The 20,149-nt window shown below is 42.3% G+C and overlaps 2 protein-coding genes across 2 annotated transcripts in view; one reads left to right on the forward strand and one right to left on the reverse strand.

Moving 5' to 3' along the window:
• Positions 1–890: 890 nt before the first annotated feature.
• RPS6 (ribosomal protein S6) lies at positions 891–7,062 on the forward strand. Its single transcript, XM_083352872.1, has 6 exons — positions 891–977; positions 1,317–1,448; positions 3,296–3,506; positions 3,989–4,135; positions 5,890–6,047; positions 6,908–7,062. The coding sequence occupies exons 1-6, from the start codon at positions 972–974 to the stop codon at positions 7,001–7,003; spliced, it is 750 nt and encodes a 249-aa protein (XP_083208998.1). The 5' UTR covers positions 891–971; the 3' UTR covers positions 7,004–7,062.
• A 488-nt stretch (positions 7,063–7,550) lies between these two features.
• DENND4C (DENN domain containing 4C) overlaps positions 7,551–20,149 on the reverse strand; it is an 84,309-nt gene continuing 71,710 nt past the window's right edge. The window contains exons 29-33 of the mRNA XM_083353492.1: positions 19,650–19,895; positions 18,151–18,268; positions 15,935–16,091; positions 14,882–14,946; positions 7,551–11,624 (exon numbers count right to left, since the gene is read on the reverse strand). Of these exons, the coding sequence (XP_083209618.1) occupies positions 11,488–11,624; positions 14,882–14,946; positions 15,935–16,091; positions 18,151–18,268; positions 19,650–19,895 (723 nt within the window). The 3' untranslated portion in view covers positions 7,551–11,487. The remainder of the gene's footprint in view (positions 11,625–14,881; positions 14,947–15,934; positions 16,092–18,150; positions 18,269–19,649; positions 19,896–20,149) is intronic.

The raw sequence follows: 20,149 nt of genomic DNA on the forward strand, positions 1-20,149 counted from the left end.
TGTTGGCTGCAGTGGCTAAGCACTGGGATAGAAATTGGGAGACCATGAGCTCTAGTCCTTTCTTACTTAGGCAAAAATGCAGCTGGGTGTCTCATTCCCTCAGCCCTGGGAAGGAGGGGAAATGGCAAACTACTTCTGAAACACCTTGCCAAGAAAACTACAGGGACTTCTCCAAGGAGTCAAGAATGACTCAAAGGTGCAGACATGCAACGCAAAATAATAAAAGTCTATCTGTGTGGAACAGGAGCAGCACAGTCTTGCAATAGAGCCAAAGATGGAAAACATGAAACTGGGGGTGTTTAAAATCCTCCAAATTGGATTTCAATATTTGAAATAAATTTATATTTTAATCTGATTACGATTCCTTTACTTGAACGTTACTCTCTCAAGTTTATATTTTTGGAGGCGATAAAAGAACCGGTTTTCAATATAGCTCTAAGCGATAATTTTTCATAAATCCGTTAAGTTTCCAAGAGCACAATCAACCCACCTGCTAAGATATGCGAACGAAAAACCTCTCCCGAATATGCATTTAGAGCAGGGGGTCTTCAAACTTGGCGCTTTTATGACTTGTGGACTTAAACTCCCAGAATTCCTCAGCCAGACACGCTGGCTGAGGAATTCTGGGAGTTGAAGTCCACAAGTCATGAAAAGGCCAAGTTTGAAGACCCCCTGATTTAGAGTAAAATAAATAAATAAATAAATCTTAGACGTCTAATTTAATTCGCCAGTCTCGCGACAGAAGAAAAAAAAATGCGATAAAGTCTATAATCGGGAAGCTCCGTTAGCCAAAAAAAAAATAAATATATATTTTTTTTAAAAAAAAAATCTACTTTTTCTATCTCTGTCGTCAGGCGAGCCGCTCGATGGAGTCTCGCGAGATCCGTCGCAGCCTATGTGACTTCCGACCGAACGGAAGCCGGGCCTCTTTTTTCCGCGGCTGACCTGGAGCGAGCGGCCGCGCCGGCGCCATGAAGGTAAGAGCGGAGGCCTCGCTTGATTTCTCCTTTGGCTTCTCTCGGGGCTGGTCGATAATCGGGTCGACGGATACAAGCCGGCTGACGGGGCAAGACGGAACCCCACCCGGTCTTGGGAACGTCGCCGCGGAGGGGGATTGACACGGATTGGGGCAGGCGGGGGTGGGCGAAGGCGAGAAGCCATGGTGGCTTTTTTTTTTTTTTAGCTTTCCTTTGGCCAGGCGCTCTGCGTAAAGGAGTCCGCCCCGGCTCCGCTCTTCTCCTTTTGCGCCGGCCTTTCCGCTGGGATCTAATAAGCTTTTCCCTTTCCTTCCCCCCGTTTCGTGCAATTATTTTCAGCTCAATATCTCCTTCCCGGCCACCGGCTGCCAGAAACTCATCGAGGTGGACGATGAGCGTAAGCTGCGCACCTTCTACGAGAAGCGGATGACTGCCGAGGTCCCGGCTGATGCTCTTGGGGAAGAGTGGAAGGTGAGGCGTTTAAGATCGCCTCTTCTCTTTTTTTCCCCTTGTTTTATTTGGGACTTTTTTTTTTAAAATTCCATTTATATCCCGCCCTTCTCCGAAGACTCAGGGCGGCATACAAGCTTAGCAGTGGCCTTCATTCTATGTATATGCCTGCTTATTAGGGCTTTCACACACACACCCCAAGCGGCATTATTACAAAGTCAGCTTAATTGCCCCCAACAATCTGGGTCCTCATTTTACCTACCTCGGAAGGATGGAAGGCTGAGTCAACCTTGAGCCTGGTGGGATGCGAACCTGCACTAATTGCAGGCAGCTGGTGTTACTTAAGGAGGCATTATTTAATTCTCTTTTTAATTTTTGTACTTTGTATTTTATATGTGCCCTGTTCACCGCCCTGAGTCCTTCGGGAGAAGGGCGGTATACAAATATAATAAACTTAAACTTTAATAATAATAATAATAATAATAATAATATAATAATAATAATAATAATAATAATAATAATAATAATAATAATAATAATAATAATAATATAATCCTTTATTGTCAAAATACAACATGTATACATTGAGATTAGCTGAGCCTCCCCCCCACCCCGGTGCTCTGTCCCCCCAACACACACACAGCCCTCCATCCTACTAACTACACCATGTGAACCAACTACACCATGTGAACCAACTACACCACACACCGGCCTCCCAAGTCAATTCTGCATAAGTTGACAGAGATTATGTCCCATTTAAAAGCCTAACAGCCCCACGGATAAAAGCTATTTTTCAGCCTGTTGGTACGGCTGGCTATACTCCTATATCTCCTACCGGATGGTAGGAGAGTTAAAGAGATACCGTCCAGGGTGTGAGTCGTCCCTGAGAATCTTCCTCACTCTTCCAAGGCAGGGAGCCCTGGCGATGTCATCCAGTGGTGTCAGGGGACAGCCCACAACGTCTTGTGCTGTTACCACCCTCTGTAATACTTTCCTGTCCGCGGCTGTCAGGCCAGCATACCAAACCACAATACCGTACGAGAGGACGCTCTCTATAGTAGACCGGTAAAAGAGGGTCATTAGCTGTTCTACCCTGTTCTTCCGCAAGACCCTAAGACAGACTCTGTTGTGCGTATTATTCAAGGGGTCGCAAGCCTTGACGGAATTGCACACAGAGAGCTCTCTGCGTGCTTGTGATTCTGACTTGACAAGTTTAGGACTTCGCTTGGGGAGAAGATGGGTAAATAAAAAGAGTTCCAAAAAAATTGGGTCTGAGAGATGGGGCAAGGACTTCTGACTTCATGAACGGAAAAGGGAAGAAGTGTGGCTTTGGTGGGGCGGTTGAAATGGCTTTGGGCAATTAGATACCTTGACCTGTTATCAACTAACTATTGTCAGTCCAGCACCAGTGGGTCTGAGCTACGTAGCCTTTTGTGAAATAAAAGGGATATTCAAAGCTAAGGTTCCAAACTTGCTGAGTAGACATTTTAGACTGGCAAAAGCTTTTGAGAGGACAATAGTTATAGAAATTTTTCCCAAAAGGTTCTTTGTCATTGCTATGGGAAGGTGTTGGATAGAACACATTTAATAGTCTTGAAAAGGGCCTTCAAGCTTTGAGATCCCAGAATCCTCCTCAGTTATAAGATAAATCCCACTTAGAGGGGAAAAAATCCTGCCAATAACTTAGGTTTGGGAGACCTTTGTGCTGCTTGTCTGATTTAGAATCTTCAAGCTGAAAAGGAACAAGATTCTCACAGTAGATAAAAGTGGGGCTATATCGTCGTACATCTGCATTTGAAGTGAATGATGAAATGCAGTTAGGATTTATAAAAGCGCTTCTGAAAAGTTTAAATTGCTCCTTTTTGTAGGGATACGTTGTCCGTATTAGTGGTGGCAATGACAAACAAGGTTTCCCTATGAAGCAAGGTGTCCTTACTCATGGCCGTGTCCGTCTGCTACTCAGCAAGGGCCACTCCTGCTACCGTCCTCGGAGAACTGGAGAACGAAAACGCAAATCTGTTCGAGGATGCATTGTTGATGCCAACTTAAGCGTCTTGAACTTGGTCATTATCAAGAAAGGTGAATTGCTTTGTCTATTTTTCTTTTGAAGGGACAACACACATTAGCAAGAATTTGTCTTGGAGGAGTAGAAAATATTCCTGAGCTTTCACTTTGGACAAGTGGACGTGGACTTTCCTAGGCCATCCCCTTGGGCAGGGGTAGGTAACCTGGGCTCTTTTATGACTCATGGACTTCAACTCCCAGAATTCCTGAGTAAGCATAGCTGACTCAGGAATTCTGGGAGTTGAAGTCCATGAGTCATAAAAGAGCCGAGGTTGCCTATCGCTGCCCTTGGCATATAGTAGGGCATTATCTAAAGGAATGTGACTGTTGATAAGTTAATAAAAGATTCTTAGGTTTCCTCTTATCTTTTTTAAAATAATGCTTGTTTTGTTAAGGATAGCGTATTCAAAAACCAGAGACAGTTTGTGGTGAGGGATGATTTTTAGCATAAGTTTGCTAATAATATAATGGCACCTGTTGTTTGACAACTTTTCAAGGTGAGAAAGATATTCCTGGATTGACTGATCATACTGTGCCCCGTCGCCTCGGTCCCAAGAGAGCTAGCAAAATCCGAAAGCTGTTTAATCTCTCCAAAGAAGATGACGTGCGTCACTACGTGGTGAGGAGACCATTGAACAAAGAAGGTAAAGAAAATGGAAATAATACTTTCGCTGTTTTGTTAAAGAGGGAATTATATATTTCAAGTAGTGCTTTTCTGTTGGTCCGTTCAAATTTCTACAGAAATCGAAGGGTTTGAGGGAAGAAATATGATAGCTAAATGAAAGTGTCAATTACCTAGTTTTCTTTTACCTTAGACTACGTAACAGAGTGAGCACCTGTTACTCGTCCCAGCTTCTGCCAACCTAGCAGTTTGAAAGCACGTAAAAATGCAAGTAGAAAAATAGGGACCACTACGGTGGGAAGGCAACAGCGCTCCGTGCGCCTTTGGCGTCTAGTCATGCCGGCCACATGACCACGGAGACGTCCTCGGACAAGCGCTGGCTCTTCGGCTTTGAAATGGAGATGAGCACCGGCCCCTAGAGTTGGAAATGACTAGCACACACGTGCGGGGGAACCTTTACCTTTACTTAAACTTTGATACAGCTTGATATCAAATATCCTGGTTGATGTGCACATGTAGGTATGTTTAGGTATATATCTAAATTTATTGTCGGTTGCAGTGCATTTTTCAAAGGTGGCGTGTAGCTTTTTAAAGTGGCAAAACATCGAATTTGTAGAAGTTACTATAGATATGCAAGATTTCTTACCTACTGTACTGCAGAAAGTTGTAACAGGAGAAAATTGTAACATCATCTGATTAAATCAGGACAGTAACTTAACAGATTTTTTTTTCTGGGTAAGGATTGCACTAACACTAAAACTAATATGTTTGAATAAAGCCTAACGTCCACTGTGATTATTCTTTTATGATTTACAAATCATTCTGCATGGTTTAGCATGGTACATTAAATCCATGAACAAACAGCATTATAGGTTAGTGATTTCTGCATTTGATCCCGTGGTCTTTACCTGCACACGAATGCTTGAGATCAATTTCAGTTATAAATGAAATGCTCCTGCTTCTCTCTCAAACTAGATTTAGTAGAGATAGTCCTCAACTCATGACCACAATTGAGCACAAAATTTCTGTTGCTAAGTGGGACATTTGTTAAGTGAATTTTGCCCCATTTTACGACCTTTGTTGCCGCACTTGTTAAGTGAATCACAGCTGTTTTTAAGTTAGAAACATAGTTGCTGCTAAGTTGCTAAGTGAATCTGGCTTCCCCATTGATTTTGCTTGTCAGAAGGCCGCAAAAGGAGATTACATAACCCTGGGACACTGCAACCGTCATAAATATGGGTCAGTTGCTGAGTGTCTGAATTTTGATCACGTGACCATGGGGGTGCTGCAATGGTCATAAGTGTGAAAAATGGCCACAAGTCACTTTGTTCAGTGCCGTTGTAACTTTGAATGGTCATAAAACGACCTGTTGTAAGTCGACTACCTATATAAGGTGATTCTCCATAATAGTTTTCAGTTGCGATACCCATGAGGAGCCAGCGCTCAAAAGGTCCTGCCCAAGAACGTGTAATTAAAGCATGATTTAGAGGCTTTAAGCTTTCGCCATCTTATATTTTTTGAAGGATTGAATTTTGTGCCCACCAGTGTTTGCCAGGACAGGTCATGCACTGCCTCGTACACCATGAATATCCCTTTCGCCTATTTCACACATTCTGTGGATCTCCTTGTTAGATGGGAAGACATATCCTTAATGATCACCCAGTTTATCCTGTGTAATTATTTTACTTGGGCATTATTGCTTTTAAGTATAGACCATCAGCCTCGAGATTGCAAATAGCTCTTCGGTGGTTGACATGCCTGTCTTGCCAATCTTAGGTAAGAGGCCAAGGAACAAGGCACCCAAGATCCAACGTTTGGTGACCCCCCGAGTGCTGCAGCATAAGCGCAGACGTATTGCTCTAAAGAAACAACGAACTCAGAAGAATAAGGAAGAAGCTGCCGAGTATGCCAAGCTTCTGGCTAAAAGAATGAAGGTCTGCTTCCTCTATGCTTGGGGAGGGTAATTCTTAAGTGTGTGTGTGTTGGGGGGGGTTTCATGTTCCTCTTCATGTGATTCTTGAAACATGAAGCCATGTGTCGGAGATACCTCACTGCAAGACGTTGATGAGCTGGAAGCTGAAACTGGAGGCAATTGTTGGCTCACAAGCCCAAACACCCACATACGTTTAATAGGTGTAATAGCGTGTATATGATTCTTATTACATGAAGTGATTACCATGGGGCGGGGCGGCTTCAGTGAAATACTGACACATTGAAATATGTCCCAACACATGGAGCAAATAAGTCAAGTCTTTGTTCCAGGGGTAGGCTGGCTCAGGAATTCTGGGAGTTGAAGTCCACGAGTCATAAAAGAGCCAAGGTTGCCTACCCCTGTTCTGACCCTGTTCAGTTTCTTCATTAACCGTATTTACAGTGTTGGCTTCACTTGTGTGATATGAAGACTTGAGTGTATGAGGGTGAACAATGTATGATGCTAGGAATATAAACAGTACAGTTTTACTAGACAGAATCGAGTCTGTTGCTTTCACCTAAAAATGGCTTACATTGCTTTAGGAAAATATTTGACCTTGGGTATCGGGAGTACGAGGAGATTGTTCAAAGTATTTCATGTATACTAGTAGAATTTATGGACAGGAAAGTGAGCCTGTCTAAATGTTATTACAATATGCTTACATCTTTGGAAATTGACAGCTACAGAGACTACAGATAGGAGTTTCTGCTATGGTAATAGAGCAGAAAGTACTTACATGACTTCACACGATGAATTTACAGCATTTAAAAAGCTGAGATGCAGTTTTAGGCTAATAGGTAATATTCTTGATCTCTCTTTCAGGAGGCAAAAGAGAAGCGGCAAGAACAAATAGCTAAGAGGCGTAGACTTTCTTCTCTGAGAGCCTCTACATCTAAATCTGAATCAAGCCAGAAGTAAGCAATGAACTGTGCTCCTGAAAAGGTTAAAATAAAATTTTTATGATCTGAACAAACCGATTCTATGTTATCCTTTTTGCTAATTTCCTGTCAGTTGAAATTGCCACTTTAATGAATGAATGTCTACAGTGGATTTCTGCTTGATGCAGAGGTTTCGTTTTTTGTATCATTCAGGGCTGTGATGGTTTTGGCTTTTCCTTGCTCAGCAAATGGCCTCTTATATATGTCGTTCTTATAGCAATGAGTTTAGACTTATATACCATGTCATAGTGCTTCAGAACGCTCTCTCAAGCAGTGTCAGCATATTGCCCCCAACAATTTGGGTCCTCATTTTACTGATCTCGGAAGGCTGAGTCAACCTTGAGCTGGTTTAAGATCAAACTCCTGGCTGTGGGCAGAGTCAGCCTACAATACTGCATTCTAACTAACCACTGTGCCACCATGGTGTATGTACGAAACATACTAGTTAATTTTATACATTTAATTTTAGCTTTTAAGCCTCTGCTAAACAGTTCCTTCTCCACACACAAAATGCAGACACGAGAAGGTATGGTATCTGTATACTTTTATTTTTTTTAACAATAATATTAACAAGTGGTTTCTAAATCACTGAGGGTATCTATACAAAAAGTAATTTTAAAAAATTACCACCCTTTTATCTACAGGAAATTAGGTATTTGTTAGATCAAAAGCAAGCATACAGCTGACATTGTATTTGTACAACAGAATTATAATTATTGCATTGGTAGAAAACTCCCCCATGTCAGTCTTGTCTTTCCATATTGCAAATGCATAATTAAACGACCATAAAGAAACTGCAAACTGTGCATTTCTTTGTTTTTAAATAATCTCCTTTTCATACTTCAATTATCTACAATGCAGGATAATTTCCAGTTTCTCTTAACAGTGCATGGAAGAATAAAAACAAATGTATCGGTAAATGTTGACTTTAAAGGTGACTTACAAGTTTTCCTTAAAATATGAAAAGCTTGGGTTGTTCACTGTTTCATTTCTAAATTACTAGAAGCTGTAAAAATGTTTTCTAACACTCCTACGAAAAAATGATCAATGGTCAAGAATAACAAATGCACATTTATTTTAATATGTCTCTTTTCTAAGGCTATGGTTATCTAATGCATATTTTAAAAACAGCTTTTTTAAAATTATAAACTTTTGATTTGAAGCCAGATATAGTACAGTGTTTTAGATTAAGTAATTAGTTATGAGCATAAACCTGCCCTAAATGTTTTTACAGCAAACCTACTTTATAAAATACAATTGAAAATGGGAAATAGCTTCATTGCTAATTGCTCCGTTTTGTTTTTTTACAAAACTACTTGATAGAGGTTTTAATTTATCTGACACAATGGATTTTTCAGTCCGATACTCGGTAATGACATCAATAGAAGATGAATGCAAGTTTATATTTCTGTATTTTTTTCCTCTTACAATTACATAGCTCTGAATTACATGAATTTTTACATGGCATTTGACAACAGATACCCTCCACACAATCTCATTTAATCCAAGACTTATTTTAGAGCATAAATACATAAGGTTGTCCTGAGGGATATTTTTCTACCCCTCCCCCAAAACATCGATTTATTTCCAAATATGTATAAAAATTGGCTGTACAAATATAATTGCCATTATTTTATAACTTTGAATACTCGCTTTTTATTGTTTTATAAAGGTTTTCAAAAGTATTCACCAGCCATTGAAATGTTAATCTTTGAATCAGTAAATAACAAATTAGTCTCACGGATTTCATTAAAACATTAAATATTACCTATATCAAAGTATATTATGAGATCCCACTAACTTCCTATGGCTTCTAATATATATGTGTATTAAAAGCAAAACGGGCTATTCCTCTGCAGATAGTAAGAGGGGTGTGTGTGTGTGTGTGTGTCTGCACTTGATTTCAAGAGCAAATTTGGAAATGGCTTGTGACTTGGATCTTTACCTGTTGAAAAACACTGAATATTGTTTTGATCTATACATATTTATATTAAAATAAGATCAGAGGCGATATATTCAAAAGGCACACAAGAGCTTTGGTATGAAACCTATGTAGTAGTAAATCCACTGTCATGGATCTAATTAACAATCATTCTTCAGTTATAGTTTGCTAACTCGAGTTTATTGGGCAGTGCATGATCGTTGGAACGCTTGACAGAAATTGAACAAGATTCTTGGTCAGCAAGCCCATTCTTTAGGGATGATGGAAAATTTCATTCAAGAAAGGGACCCCCTCACGGAATTACATGTTCACTATCCTGAGAGGGGAGACCCCCACTAACCTGTTGGGATGGTCAGCATGAGACCTGTCATGAAATGACTTGGGGAAGATCTACAGTCAAACGCCACAAGGCAAAAGGACAGCCCTGCTTCTCCCCTGCATTATCTTTACTTTTTTTCTCTCTCTGTGTGTGTGTGTGGGGGGATACTTTAAAAAAAATCTAGGCTGCCTATATTTGCTTTCTAAAGATATTCTGGAATTTTTGCAGATTGAAAGCATTTTTTTTTGCTAATAAGACAGCATTTTTTTTGCTTGAAGGTGGATGGTATATTTCTTTACGCTAGTATCACATTTATTTTTAAAAAATTAAAAGTAACGCATTTGTGGATACAGGTGCCCCCCCCCCAAACGCCAGAGCAACATTTGTACCGGATCAACAGTCAAATGTCTTATGTGTACAAAACTAATAGTAGTGCATAAGACCAGTTTTGAATTTTGACCTGTTACCATTATAGAGGGATCAAAAGAAGGGATCATTAGTTAAACATGCAATGTTTCAGGGTAGCCCACATTGCTCCTGATGACACGTAAACTATAAACTAATAGTTTATAAATGAAACAAGAAAAGGGTTGTGGAGAAATAGCTTTCATTTTTTTTAAAAAAATCGAGATTTTTGTCCTTAAGATATAATTGCTATAATGTAAATATACTATATAGAATTGTGTTTCATAAGAGGTTTATTAACATAAAATCATGCGTAGATGAAAAACCCATTGTATTTGCAGATGGACATAAGTGATTCAAAAATTAAAACTGCTAATTGTACAGAAAGTGTTAACGCCCTAATCCCCCAACACTTCCTTCAAAGGGTGAGACCAAACAGCAATACAATGGAAACGGTTTTATACAGTAACTTTTAAAACATGGAAATTGCTTTAAAAACAAACTTCCAAGAATTTTGAAATGTGGCTTACAAGTGAATAATTTTTTAAATATGCTATCACACCAGATTGCTCAAACAAGTGCAAAATCTTATGTTCTGCGTAATGTGATAATTTCACTCTAAGATTTGCAATAGCTTATCTCCAGCAGTATTACTAAATGAATAATTATATTGGCAAGACAGCCTTGAAAAGTCATGATCAAGAATGCATTTTGTATCTTAATCAATTTTTAAAATTCATAATTGTTTCTTTTAAAAAAATTATTGGACATGCCCAAATCTTTATTACAACACTGCTTTAAATGAATATGTGGTGTTGGAGATAAACCCGAGGATTGTCAAGAAAATTGAGGTGTGAATATAATATTTTAACATTTAAAAATTAGTATTTTCATTTTCAGTAAATTCATCTTCAAGTGTATGAGTATAAATAAACTTAACATAAAAGTATTTAACTCAACCAGTGCAAAAAAGATACATATCCCACGGGTTAGAAAAAAAAAGCAGGGATGGAACATTAGTACACTGAAATTTTAAGCTCTGTCCCATATATATGTACATATGTTTGTGGGTCTGTGTATATAGATGTACACAGACACCCACATGCAATTTTCTATGAATGCTAAAAATGAATATTTCATGCTCCTTTATGTACCCTTGTTCATGTACTCTGTTTTCCTTTATAAAAAGTCTTAGAGCCACTCCGGGTAGATACCCATCATTGCTTCAGAAAAACATATGTACAGTTTTAAAAAGTTACTATGAAAAGAAGAAACAATAAACTTTGCTCTACACAGCCAAGATCTGTTATAATTTTTCTGTGAATTGGGACAGTGATGGCTTTTAACAGGCCCACTCGCTAAAGCTACAGCCTATTCTTTTGAACCAAGGAAAATAACTGTACTTCATAATGAAAATGTACACGAAATATGTACATACAAATGTAGTAGAATTTCCTCCATACATAAATAGGCTTTTGAGCTAGAAGGCTAAATTGAGTTAGAAGGAACACTGCAACTCTTCATAAGAAAGAAAGCAAATTAATGTCCTTTTGTTGTCATTTTTCACTTCTAGATAGAAGAAGGGAAGATGGTTGAAAGTTAACTGTCAATTTGATTATTTTGTATTATCGTATTTAATTCATGAGCTGGTATAAATATCAAGTGTCACAAAACCATGTTACTGACTTAAGTGGATTGCACACAGCAATTGTTTTAACTAGAATTCCAGAGCTCAAAGCCAAATTTATGCATTCCCAGTTATTTCTCCTTTTTCTTGGTAAATCTTCCACGGTGGAATCTATATGAGAGGTGCCCCAAAACATTTTCTGCACCACTCTACATTGTCACTGGGTGGAGAATCAATCTTCTGCATTTTTCCCCGTACTTCTACTGGAAGGCTTTTATATGCAGCTCTGTATTCGTTGTCAAAGGCCTCTGCAAAGAGGAATACAATTTAAGTGTCAGGAAGCACAGAAATTATTGATTTGTCATCCTTTTATTCCCCCCCGCAATTCAAAATCTAAACATAATTTATGAGATAAGATACATCTCTTCACTCTTGGTTTTCTTGTCCAGGGCCCCTGTGGTGGTGAAGGAGATAGTATGGGAGATTAAGGTTTAAGTCTATTCTCTTTGGAAACTCACTGAGTGATCTCGGGGCAGGCAATCATACAGACCAACCTACTTTGTTGGGAAAAATGAACTCTGAACTCTTTGGGGCAGGGGTCTCCAACCTTTTTGGGTTGGTGGGAGAGGGAGGAGTTGGCACCTTACGCGTGCATGCGCAAACTTGAATGTGGCCATATGTGTGCACGTGCATACAAACAGGCTGCCAGCATGCGCGCCATGCAAACGGGGCTGCAAGCAGGTGTGTGAGGTTCTCAGCAACGGTGGCGCCTGTGTGAGGCTTGTACCTGTGCCATCAGGCTCGTGGCAATGCTACCACCAATGGGAGGATTGTGCTGCGGTCTGCAGTGATGCCGCTCTGGCGTGAGGTTCACACCACCGCCCCGTGAGAGGATCGTGCCACGGCCTGGAGCGGTTACCCCAGCGCGAGGATTGTGCTGCCCCCCCCGCACAAGGATTGCACCACAGCCCACCTGCTGCCCCCCGCACACATTTTATGGCAATGCAGCCACCTGCGTGTGGCTCGCCATTCCCCACCTGCCGTTCACAGTGATACTACCGGTGCTGCCACCGCCTGCACAACACTCGTGCCAATGGTGGAATGAGGGTGAACATGCGCACACCTGTGTGCGCTGCCTAGCTACTCACGTGGCCCGGCAGCCAAAAGGCCGGGGCCCATAGGTTGGGGACCTCTGCTTTGGGGAACATGGCTATAAATCAAATAACATGAAAGTTACAATGTTTCCCAAAAAAGCCCACCCAACCCCAACCAGTTTTGTTTGTAACACTACATTTTTAGTATTGGTTTGATTTTTTAAAAGGAAAAGTATAAACTGACAGCTAAGGTAAAGGTAAAGGTTCCCCCGCACATGCATGCTAGTCGTTTCCGACTCTAGGGGCCGGTGCTCATCTCCGTTTCAAAGCCGAAGAGCCAGCGCTTGTCCGAGGACGTCTCCATGGTCATGTGGCCGGCATGACTAGACGCCAAAGGCACACGGAACGCTGTTACCTTCCCACTGTAGTGGTCCCTATTTTTCTACTTGCATTTTTATGTGCTTTCGAACTGCTAGGTTGGCAGAAGCTGGGACAAGTAACAGGCGCTCACTCTGTTACGCAGCACTCGGGATTTGACCCGCCAAACTGCCGACCTTCTGATCAACAAGCTCAGCGTCCTAACCCACTGAGCCACCGCATCCCTAACTGACAGCTAGTATTCCCCTATCTTCCAGGACAGGGCTTTTCAGCTGGTAGTACACGTACCACTGGTGGTATGCGAGCACCTGGCTGGTGGTACGCGGCGTCGCCTTCCTGCCCAGCTCACTTGCCTGTGAAAAAGAGGCTGCTTGCTACGTGAGCCCAGGATCAGCTGAGTTGCGCTCAGAAGCCAAGCTCAGAATGCTGTTCCCGGGCTGCTGCCCAGCTCATTTAGCAAGCAACTTATTTTCCACAAGCAAGTGAGCCAGGCAGGAGCCCCGATCAGCGTTTCTGAGTGCGATTCCTGAGCGCAACTCAGCTGATTCCGGGCTCACTTAGCAAGCAGCCTCTTTTTCACAGGCAGGTGAGCTGGGCAGGAGCCTGGGATCAGCTGAGTCGCGCTTAGAAATCTCACTCAGAAACGCTGACCCAGGGCTGCTGCCCAGCTCATTTAGCAAGCAGCCTCTTTTCCGCAAGCAAGTGAGCCGGGCAGGAGCCCAGGTGACACCAGCGCTTGCGGCTTTTCCGCAGCACAGACCCAAGGGCTGCTTAGTTCCCACTCGTCCTCTCACAGGACCCGGGCTGCCTGCACTGATGGGAAACGCAGCGCTTCTTTTTCTGCAGTGGTGGAGCGCAGGCGTCACTTGGGAAAGACTCTGGGAGACGCGCCTTTGCAGCGTGTTTCCCCTTGTGTTATATATCGGAGGTTTGAAAGGCAAGCTGCTCCCGGGGCCTAAAAGTAGAATCCAAATGGTGAGAGTGACGCAGCTCTCCGACTCTCTGCTTCAGGCTAAAACAGTATCAAAGTTGGGCCCAGAGATTACTTGGCCTGAAGGAAGTGTGACTTGGTGGCGATGCGGGTTTGTTTCCTTTGGAGGAGGGAGAAAAGCATCACTCTTCCTTCGGGTGGGTGCAAATGTAGCTTAAGAACGGGAGCAATGAGGCCAGAAATGGGTATCTCTTGACAGTGCTGGGGAGAGCTATGGGAAGAACGATGTACACGGAGAGGATTGGGGAACTGGCTCAAACGCTGGGCTCCGGTAGGGGAAAAATGACTGGGAGAAGTAGCCGGTCCATAATGTACTGCCTGAAAACAGGAAGTGAACCGGCGACATCCCCACCCTGCCTGTGTGCGTGCGCAGAGGCTGAGGCGCACGCGCTCTCCTCTGCCTTTGTGCGTGCACAGGCAGGGCTGTGCTGTCAGTGGTTTTACTTTGCCCGGCTGCTCTGTGTGGGTGAGAATGCTCCGCTACCTGCCAAAACCAGGCTGGGATCTGGGCGGCGTAGCACAGGAAAATGGGAGGGAGGGAAGGAAGGAAAGAAAGAAGGAAGGAAGGGACAATGGGAGAGAGGGAAGGCACCCATCCCAGTCCCACTCCCCTCCGCCAGAGACCCACGGATCCCCCCCACAGGCACGCCACAATCTGAGTGATGACCTGGCCATTGATCGCATGACCCTGGAACACTGAATGTTATAAGTATGAATCAGTTGCCAAGCATCCAAATGTAAATCACATGACCCTGGGGATGCTGCAACAGTCATAAGTGTGAAAAATGGTCATAATTCACTTTTCAGTGCCATTGTAACTTCGAACAGTCACTAAGCGAATTGTTGTAAGTCGAGGACTACTTGTACTTTATCATTTTTTTCCTTTTTGGGGGGGGGTCAAGTTTTTGACACCTTGCTGGGTGACTGGTGGTACTCGGATATTGCCTTATCCTAAAAGTGGTACAATGGGTGAAAAGGTTGAAAAGCCCTGTTCCAGGAGGATTTTGGAAAACTGAAGATTTAGCCCATGCATCATTGAAACATACTAAAGATTTCCTGTCATACAGGGATAAGTCATGCTATAATAGATGAACTTTCTTACCAATATCAATATTCTCTCTTCCGAGGGACACCAGGGACAGGAAAAGGATTTCTCTGTAAAAACTCCTATAAAAGATGCATAGACATGTAGACAAGTTCCACCACCCCTTCTTACAAGTCTAACGTATAGGAAGGAATTTATGTTAACTTTCATGTGAATTTCATTAATCAAATAGTCTCTAGCTTTTTTCAGTAAGAATATTCACATCAATGTGAACCTAATTTTAGAGTCAGCATGCAAAAATCCTCTGAGCTCTGTGAAAGTATCCAAATATTAGTGCTAAATATCAGTTTGAACTGTTCTTCCTTATTTACTGGCAGAATTCTTTAATGTCTATAATTGATTCCTTTGTTTCCAGTTGTAGATTTAGAGCATAAAACTTTACAGTCACTACACACTAATACTTACATATTCCAAGAGGATAGGACCAAGCAAAAAAAAGTATTTAAAATTAATTCCCCACAAAAGCAGCCTCTTTTCTCTATTACTCTTTTCAAGTAATAAAATTGACCTTTTTCTTTCTCATGACTGCTTCGTGCACAAAACACATATATTATTTTTCTCCGTCCTTCCAATGGATACAAATGAGGGGGGGGGAAAACTGGACCGAAATGGAACACACAGAGAACAGTGAGCAAAACCAGACGTACAGATGACGCAAGAGAAAAGGTATTGTACGGGTGTTCCAAAAAGGGTTAAAACAAGAGGCCAGCAGGCCATTCCCAGCTAAGTAACTGTTCAAGGCATCTTGATTATGGATGGTACAGTTACATGCATGTCCACTAACTGTACTTCTTTGCAATAGCTTTTCCAAAAGCTGTTCTTGCCTTTTCAGATGTTGTGCACCACCTTCACCTAGTAGAGGTTATTTGGGGGGAAAGGCCTACTTCAAATAAGTGCTATTTGCACAGGCTAGTTTGCTATCTCTGGTCACCTTTACCCCATACCAAGGAAAGCATTTACACCTGAATGCTAAACGTACTCCTAGCATACTCCTGCACGGAACCTTTCAAAGAGTTGGCATTCATTTTTCTAAGTTGTCATCCCCTTTACCTTTGCCGTTTCTCATCATCCCGCTTAACACTCTGCACAAGGAGATTAATAGGTTTAACGACATCGTTGTTCTGAATGCTCAGTTTGATATTTTCGACTAAAGTGCTAACTGCTTGTTGCTCTTCAGAAATGACGGAGGGCTTCTTTTCTGCAGAATCTAGAAGAAGGGGGAAAATAAAGCGTGTTTTTTTTTTAAAAAAAAAGCTGTGCAACCTAAGAAAATGTTACACAACAAAGACGTGAAAAAGATAAAAGGTAGAAGTGGCAGAAATGACAGGTCTGAGATGAAGGACAGTAGGAAAAATGAGCAAGGAGGAAAAGAGGAAAGGGAAAAACTAAGAAGCAGCTTTGGTAACTGGACGAGTAAAGATGATTTGACATGTAGTACTCGATACCTAGAACTAGATAGATTATGTATGATAATAATCAAAGGCCTATGCAGCATTTTAAAGCTTTGCACAATACTTGATGAATGTTGTATATTCTGTTAGAAGTCAAATCCATGAGGGTGATTCCCATTGCATTTTTACAGCAGAGCAAAATAAGGATTTGCTTTCTAGATGCTGCAGCAGCAACAGCAGTACACATTTTATCAAAACACGCACATGGTAAAAAAAATTCAATTCAAACAACTATACAATAAAATCAAAGACGCCTATAGTTTAGTCCACGGGTCGGCAACCCGCGGCTCCGGAGCAGCATGTGGCTCTTTGAGCTGTCTCCTGCGGCTCCCAGCCGCCCGGTGCGCGCGCACTTCTCCGAATGGGCAGAGGTGCGCGCGCACCTCTCCAAACCTTTGGAGAGGTGTGCATGCACCTCCGCCCGAACAGGCAGTGGCGCCGCTCGTTGGGAAAGCTGACGCGGCCCGTTTGCACAGCTGCCGCCTACAGAGGAAGGCGGCAGGCTGCAAACGTGCCGCGGCAGCTTTCCCAACAAGCGCCGCCGCTGCCCGTTCCGAGAGGTGCGTGCGCACCTCTCCAAACAAGCGGAGGTGCGCGCGCACCTCTCCAAACCTTTGGAGGTGCGCGCATGCACCTCCACGTGAACGGGCAGCGGCGCCGCTCTTTGGGAAAGCTGCTGCGGCACGTTTGCAGGCTGCCGAAGGTGGCAGCTCTGTAAACAGGCTGCGGCAGCTTTCCCAACAAGCAGCGCCGCTGCCTGTTCCGAGAGGTGCGCGCGCACCTCTCCAAACGAGCGGAGGTGTGCGCGCACCTCCGTGCGAACGTGCAGAGGCGCCGCTCTTTGGGAAAGCTGCCGCGGCACGTTTGCAGGCTGCCGAAGGCGGCAGCTCTGCAAACGAGCCGCAGCAGCTTTTCCAACAAGCGGCGCCGCTGCCCGTTCCGAGAGGTGCGCGCGCACCTCTCGGAACGGGCAGTGGCGCCGCTTGTTGGGAAAGCTGCCGCAGCCCGTTTGCAAAGCTGCCGCCTTCCTCCGAAGGCAGTAGCTCTGCAAACGGGCCATCGCCGTCGCGCAACCGGTTCCATCATACATTAAAAAATGGCAACCACGCGCGTCCGTGCATGCGCAAGAAAAAAACATTTTGTGCATGCACAAAATGTTTTTTGCGCATGCACGTGCATGGACGCATGCACGCGGCTCCCACTTTTTTTTGTGTGTGATGGAACCGGTTCCCAGTGGCTCTTTTCCTTTTTCAGGTTGCCGACCCCTGGTTTATTCTTAGTTTTAGAAAATAAAGGTAACAGTAAGAAAATCTTACTTATACAGAAAAACTTTCTGTGGAGAGCTACGTTCTTATGGCATCGAATCCTGTTGCATTTATTGAAATGGAAGCTGTTATGACTATAGTGGCCAAATTTTGATCAGGATATTTATGATTCTTTCCCTGATATTTCATCTCAATTCTGAAAAAATGTACATTTTTTCTTTCTTTGAAAAATTAAATGTTGAGCTATACAGTGTGGACATCATATCTGGAAAAGTCTAACATTGCAGAACTGAAAATGTTCTCTGCTCATAAAAAAAGCTTTGTCCATCTACTAATTTATGAGTGTTTTCTTAGGACATAAAATTAAACCTAGAGATTTTGAATAAAATATCTCTGAGGGAGATGGACAATTAAGAAAATGAATGAATGAATGGTTTTGGTCATTTGGAAAAATAGGCTGTAGATATGCGTGAGTAAATGATTATTTCAAAATTTCTAACAAGAGCAAAGATTTTTGTTTGGATAAAATTCCCACAAACATTTTACTCACTGAGATTTCTCCAAGATACATATAGTGGGTCCCCAGGTTCTTGGTAAAGATTGATGTTGTCCCATAGTAGCTGTATGTACACTAGCTTGCTGTCTTGAGACAAGTTGGTCAGAGGAAGCTAGAATGGAGGAAGCATATTTTCTTATCACATTACTACAGATTGGGAATCCTGCCAACGCCTAGCAGCGCCAAAAACACAACGCTAATTTCATTATTCTCCTACAAAAAGGGAACAGATGCCTCAAACAGCTTGTATCGTCCAATTTAAATCAAGCCAAATTCAGGGACAGGAAAAAATTTGTATCAATCTACTGCAAATGAAAGAGTCTTTATAAAGAAGGTGGGGGGGAGAAGAGCGTTTCCTTAGACATACTTTCATAGAGAAGAATGTCACAGAGTAAGAAGCCACATCCCACCTAATTTTACTTTTAACCTTAGATGTTAAATAACTTAGTTAAAGCTGCTTCAATGCATTTTGCTTTTGCTTTGTTCTTATTTTATCTTAACTTATTTTTTATAAGTAACTGAGGCGGCAAAAATTTATTTATTAGGCTTTTATGTCGGTTTTGTTACTTCATAAGCAACTTTATAAGCAAACGTATCTAATGCTCCTTCTTATTTCTATTTTCCCCACAACTGTCATGTGAGGCAAGTTAAGCTGAGAGGATGTGACTGGCCTAAAGTTACACAGCTGGCTTTCATGCCGTGAGGTGAAAGGAGAACTCAGATTCTCCTGATTACCTCAATCACTAAAACGAATTGGCACTCCAGTGAGAGCATGGTTAATCCATAGCTTCTAAGCTTACCCTTAAGCAAATCTTAAAAGGACTATCTCAATATGTTATCTCAATATGATTGTTCTCTCTCACTTTAAGTCTTAATTTGAGCATTTACAAGTTTAAGAACCCCAGTCCAGAGTGAACTAATTTTCAGTACACAAGAAGAAAATGTAAAGGTTCCTTTCCCTTTATTTTTTTCCCCTATTGAAACCAATGGGGGAAAACCTTAACTTTGACCTTTCCATCAATATTTTGAACGGAAAAAGAACAGAATGAATCATTTGTTCAGGACAATCCACTTCTGCAAACATATAAACCTCTCCCACAACCCTTGGACTGGATCGCCCTCATTGCAGCGTTTCACAATTTCAGCAAGTTAAAAATGTATGGCATGCTGGCTGGCGAATTCTGGGAGTTGTCTGCACATCTTAAATTTGCTGAAGTTGAGAAACACTGCTCTAGGCTTATTGAGTAGAGTCATTCTTTTTTTCAAGGTCATTTCATTTCAGTCTGTGGCATCTCTTAAAATTCATCCCATTAACATATTTGACTTTGAAGTGCAAATGCTCCTCCAGAAATATTCATTCAATACTGTCAGCATAGGTGGTCATTCCCAGAATGAACAAAGAGGAAAGTAATCAGTTTTTAGTTGTTTCTCTTACAAAGAACACGGCTTTTCCTCCAAATGTTAACAGTCCGCGTTGGCTTGTGGTGCCCTACCTGCATTCCACCATTGCAGTGTTCAGACGTTAGAATGAGACCGGGCAAGTTACTCGGGAGATCCAGGCGTCGGAAATACCAAACCAAATTCCAGAAAATAATGGGATGCTGATTGATGAACGTTGATGTGTGAATTACTTGCTCTCCTTCGTTCTCCAACAAAGATTCAAGCTCTTTCCGGAGAACCAATGGGCTCAAATAGGGAACAGATACAGGCCCGGGATTTGTCCTTTTTGCTAAGGGATCCTAAAAAAGCATCAAGGATCATTAGTGAGCAAACAATGCTTCATCAGTTCTCCCAGCTTTTCTCCCCTAACAAAGAATTTCCATAAACCTCTGAGCCACATTGACAGGGATGGCATACGCACAATAATGCCCTGCGCACAGTCACTCATGCGCTCGTGACCTCCCGTTTAGACTACTGCAACGCTCTCTACATGGGGCTGCCCTTGAGGACCACCTGGAGGCTTCAGCTGGTGCAGAATGCAGCCGCGCGGGTT

This window comes from Vipera ursinii (assembly GCF_947247035.1).
Source record: "Vipera ursinii genome assembly, chromosome: 2".
NCBI classification, from domain to species: domain Eukaryota; kingdom Metazoa; phylum Chordata; class Lepidosauria; order Squamata; family Viperidae; genus Vipera; species Vipera ursinii.

Excerpts from the sequence above, each read along its gene's own strand:
- RPS6 (XM_083352872.1), top strand. Across the intron at positions 1,449-3,295 it reads CTCTTGGGGAAGAGTGGAAG|GGATACGTTGTCCGTATTAG; the intron begins GTGAGGCGTTTA and ends TCCTTTTTGTAG. Across the intron at positions 4,136-5,889 it reads GAGACCATTGAACAAAGAAG|GTAAGAGGCCAAGGAACAAG; the intron begins GTAAAGAAAATG and ends TGCCAATCTTAG.